The sequence below is a fragment of the Sinocyclocheilus anshuiensis genome, unplaced genomic scaffold (genome assembly GCF_001515605.1).
Source record: "Sinocyclocheilus anshuiensis isolate Anshui unplaced genomic scaffold, SAMN03320099.WGS_v1.1 scaffold112, whole genome shotgun sequence".
Taxonomy (NCBI): Eukaryota; Metazoa; Chordata; class Actinopteri; order Cypriniformes; family Cyprinidae; genus Sinocyclocheilus; species Sinocyclocheilus anshuiensis.
In genome coordinates, this window is record NW_015557175.1 from 2,348,700 (window position 1) to 2,352,067 (window position 3,368).

Below are 3,368 nucleotides of genomic sequence, written 5' to 3' on the forward strand. Positions count from 1 at the left end.
CGTAAAAAGACAGTATAAGTCATTATAATCCGTAATTATGTCCCCACTGGATGCAACAAATGCCTCGTTTATAATGGGTTTTATTGGTTTTGTCTCGTCGCTCCGGCCTGACAGAGCATCATCATCACAGTATGGTAAGGGGCGTAACATTTCCGTCACACGCTTGAGGTATTCGGCCAATCACAATGCACTGGATAGCTGGCCAATCAGAGCACACCTCGCTTTTCAGACCGATGAGTTTTGTAAAAATCGACGCGTTTCAGAAAGGCGGGGCATAGAGGAGCAACAATAATGTACAGTATGTGGAAAATAATGTGGTTTTTGAACCTTAAACCTCATAAACACATTTCATTACACCAAATACACAAAATAATGTTCTTTTTAGCAGCATCATATGACCCCTTTAAGAATAATTCAATTCATTTTCACTCAAATTCAGTGAAAACATTACAGAGAAAAGACAATAAACAGTGCAGTTTTTTTCTTCTTCTTTTTTTTCTGTTTGGTTAAGATTAGTTGTTTAAGTGCATGATATTCTGGTAGTCGATGGAAGCATTAAATATGATTGTTATAAAATTATCAACATCATTGCTGGGTAAGTTACTCTAATTAGTAAAAAAGTACTAGCTACTAATTACATTTTCAACAGTGTATAATTAGATTATTGTACTAATTATTTAAACTATAATGAACAATGTAGTGAACATAAGCATTTTTTAAATCTTGATTAATTTTTAATATATTATTTGATTGATTGAAGATGACTGCTACAATACAAAACATACATCATAAATGAAGGTAAGGTTTTACCTGTCTCTGAAACGGTTTTAAATCAGATCAGAGAAGTCCAAGCAGTTTGAGCTGGTTTCGAGAAACTGCTGTAGCTTTCCAGATGTGTCGGCTACCATGTGTATCAATTACAGCAGTGCAAAATGTACTGGTCAATTACAAGTACAACACATTGTTCCTAAGCATATTTATAGAACCACAGCCACAGGAAGCATGCTTTGCACTGGATTGCCATTTTGCCCTGTAGTGACATCTGTATTGATCTGCACTGATCAATAACCTGTGCAACTATGCCTCTTTCCAACCAAAAGACACACTGATTTACAAGGCGTAGCTTTTGAAAAGGTACTTCATATTCTTTCATGAGAAGGCCAAAGGCATTACAGACAAGATCAGGTTATTGTGGACTCAGAAACTCATTCTCCGGACAGAGATCGAAAGATGTGTGCGATCTTTTATTCTTCACATCTCGTAAGGCTGGGAAGCGGTTCACCAGCAGCTCACAAACCGCGAAATGCTTCTGTTCAGCAGCCTGTGTGCACATACAATCACAAACACACTCAGAAACTAGCATCAAGTAGTCTGCTACTTAAAACCAACATAACAAGCTCTACATAAAAAAGCACTTTTATTAAGAATGCATCAGGTTGACTAGTTGTACCTTATGAAGTGCTGTAGATCCATCATCATCAGTCAGACATGGATCAGCCCCACGGTCTAACAGTAACTTGAGCACACTGTGGTGTCCGCAGTAAGCCGCCCTATGAAGCGGGGTTGCCCCACCACGGGTCTGGACGTTCACACAAGCGCCACAGTCCAGGAGTAACTCACACACTGACAGCTGACCTGCTCGACTAGCATAATGCTGCTCCAAAAAAAAAAGTAGTACCTGTGAATGGGTTATGCATTATGAAATGATTGTAATTAATAATGTTTGCATTAATGGTGAATTGTAAAATTAACAAACCAAAGCAGTGTAGTTTGCCTGGTCCCTCATATTAGGATCAATCCCTTTTTTGATAAATGCCCTGACTCTCTCCACATCTCCATCCATTGCAGCTGACCATACACCTACAAACAAGCAATTCACATCTTTCTGATATAACGTTACCAGTATGGGGTGATATGATGATATATATGAACATGCAAGCAGTAATGTACCTCTCTCAAAGTCCATCTCCTCTAGAGTCTGATAGACGCTTGCTGTTGAGCGGTGGGCACTACAGGTGCATTGATTTCCATGGGAACCCATCCTACGTTTAGTATGAACTGTATTAAGTATCACAGATACGTCCAACATACTTCATGTGTTAGTGACAATGCGTTCAGCTGTTAGTCACATTTAGCTGCCTGATAAAGTAGCAAGCAAATATGCCAGGTTATAATAAGACGAACATTTGACACGTTTGCGTTTTGTTTAAGGAGTTCAAATTCTGATGAACGAACATCTGTTTCTGTGTGTATAAAACTGTCATTACCTGCACATGGGTTGTGAAAGAGCGGCTGTGAAGACAAGCAACTTCTGCGCACAACAAACGGACGGCCTTTCAAAATAAAAGTCACGCGTAAGTGACAAACCTTCGGATTTTGGTTGCTCTGGTCCTGGTTTCTATTTTTATTTTTTGGTCCAATTTTAGTTAAACAAAAATAAAATAAAAGTTTTGTGAGCACATATGGGTGGCCGTTTGGGTGCCCATATTATTTTGACAGACAGAAATAGAGAGAGGCAGACAAGACAGACAGAAAACCTGAATAAAATGTTTCCTGTTCACTCTAAAATAATACTAAACCTAACAAGATTTCAAGGGAATATTCTGTGATGAATATCTTAAGCTCTGCAGCATCTATGGCATGCCGTTGATGAACTTACCACAGAAAATGTAGTTCCTCACGTGAAGTTACAGTATGTGTAACTTCTGCTTTCTCCAGTATATATGTGTGTGTGTGTGTGTGTGTGTGTGTGTGTGTATACATACACTACCAGTCAAAAGTTTTTGAACAGTAAGATTTTTAATGGTTTTTAAAAAAAGAAGAAGTCTCTTCTGTGCACCAAGCCTGCATTTATTTGGTCCAAAATACAACAAAAGCAGTAATATTGTGAAATATTTTTACTATTTAAAATAACTGCTTTCTGTTTGAATATATTGTAAAATGTAATTTATTCCTGTGATCAAAGCTGCATTTTCAGCATCATTACTCCAGTCTTCAGTCACATGATCTTCAGAAATCATTCTAATATGCTGATTTACTGCTCAAAAACATTTATTATTATTATTAATATTTAAAACAGTTGAGTAAATTTTTTTTCAGGATTCTTTGATGAATAGAAAGATCCAAAGATCAGCATTTACCTAATTAACATCAGCATTTATTAATAATAGAAATTAACTTTTATTCAGCAAGGATGCTTTAAATTGATCAAAAGTGATGATAAAGACATTTATAATGTTATAAAAGATTTCTATTTCAGATAAATGCTGTTCTTCTGAAACCTAAAAAAATTATACTCAGCTGTTTTCAACATATATATATATATATATATACACACACACACACACACACACACACACACACACACA

General features: G+C 36.6%; 1 protein-coding gene across 1 annotated transcript; it reads right to left on the reverse strand.

The window, feature by feature from the left end:
* Positions 1–743: 743 nt before the first annotated feature.
* ankrd39 (ankyrin repeat domain 39) lies at positions 744–2,353 on the reverse strand. Its single transcript, XM_016473680.1, has 5 exons — positions 2,268–2,353; positions 1,951–2,042; positions 1,757–1,860; positions 1,451–1,654; positions 744–1,321 (listed from the first exon to the last, which is right to left on the reverse strand). The coding sequence occupies exons 1-5, from the start codon at positions 2,273–2,275 to the stop codon at positions 1,187–1,189; spliced, it is 543 nt and encodes a 180-aa protein (XP_016329166.1). The 5' UTR covers positions 2,276–2,353; the 3' UTR covers positions 744–1,186.
* Positions 2,354–3,368: the final 1,015 nt, after the last annotated feature.

Bases quoted from the DNA above. Each gene is read 5' to 3' on its own strand.
- ankrd39 (XM_016473680.1), bottom strand. The intron at 1,861-1,950 runs GTACATTACTGC...GCTTGTTTGTAG, and splicing joins GGAGATGGACTTTGAGAGAG to GTGTATGGTCAGCTGCAATG. The intron at 1,322-1,450 runs GTACAACTAGTC...ATGTGCACACAG, and splicing joins GATCTACAGCACTTCATAAG to GCTGCTGAACAGAAGCATTT.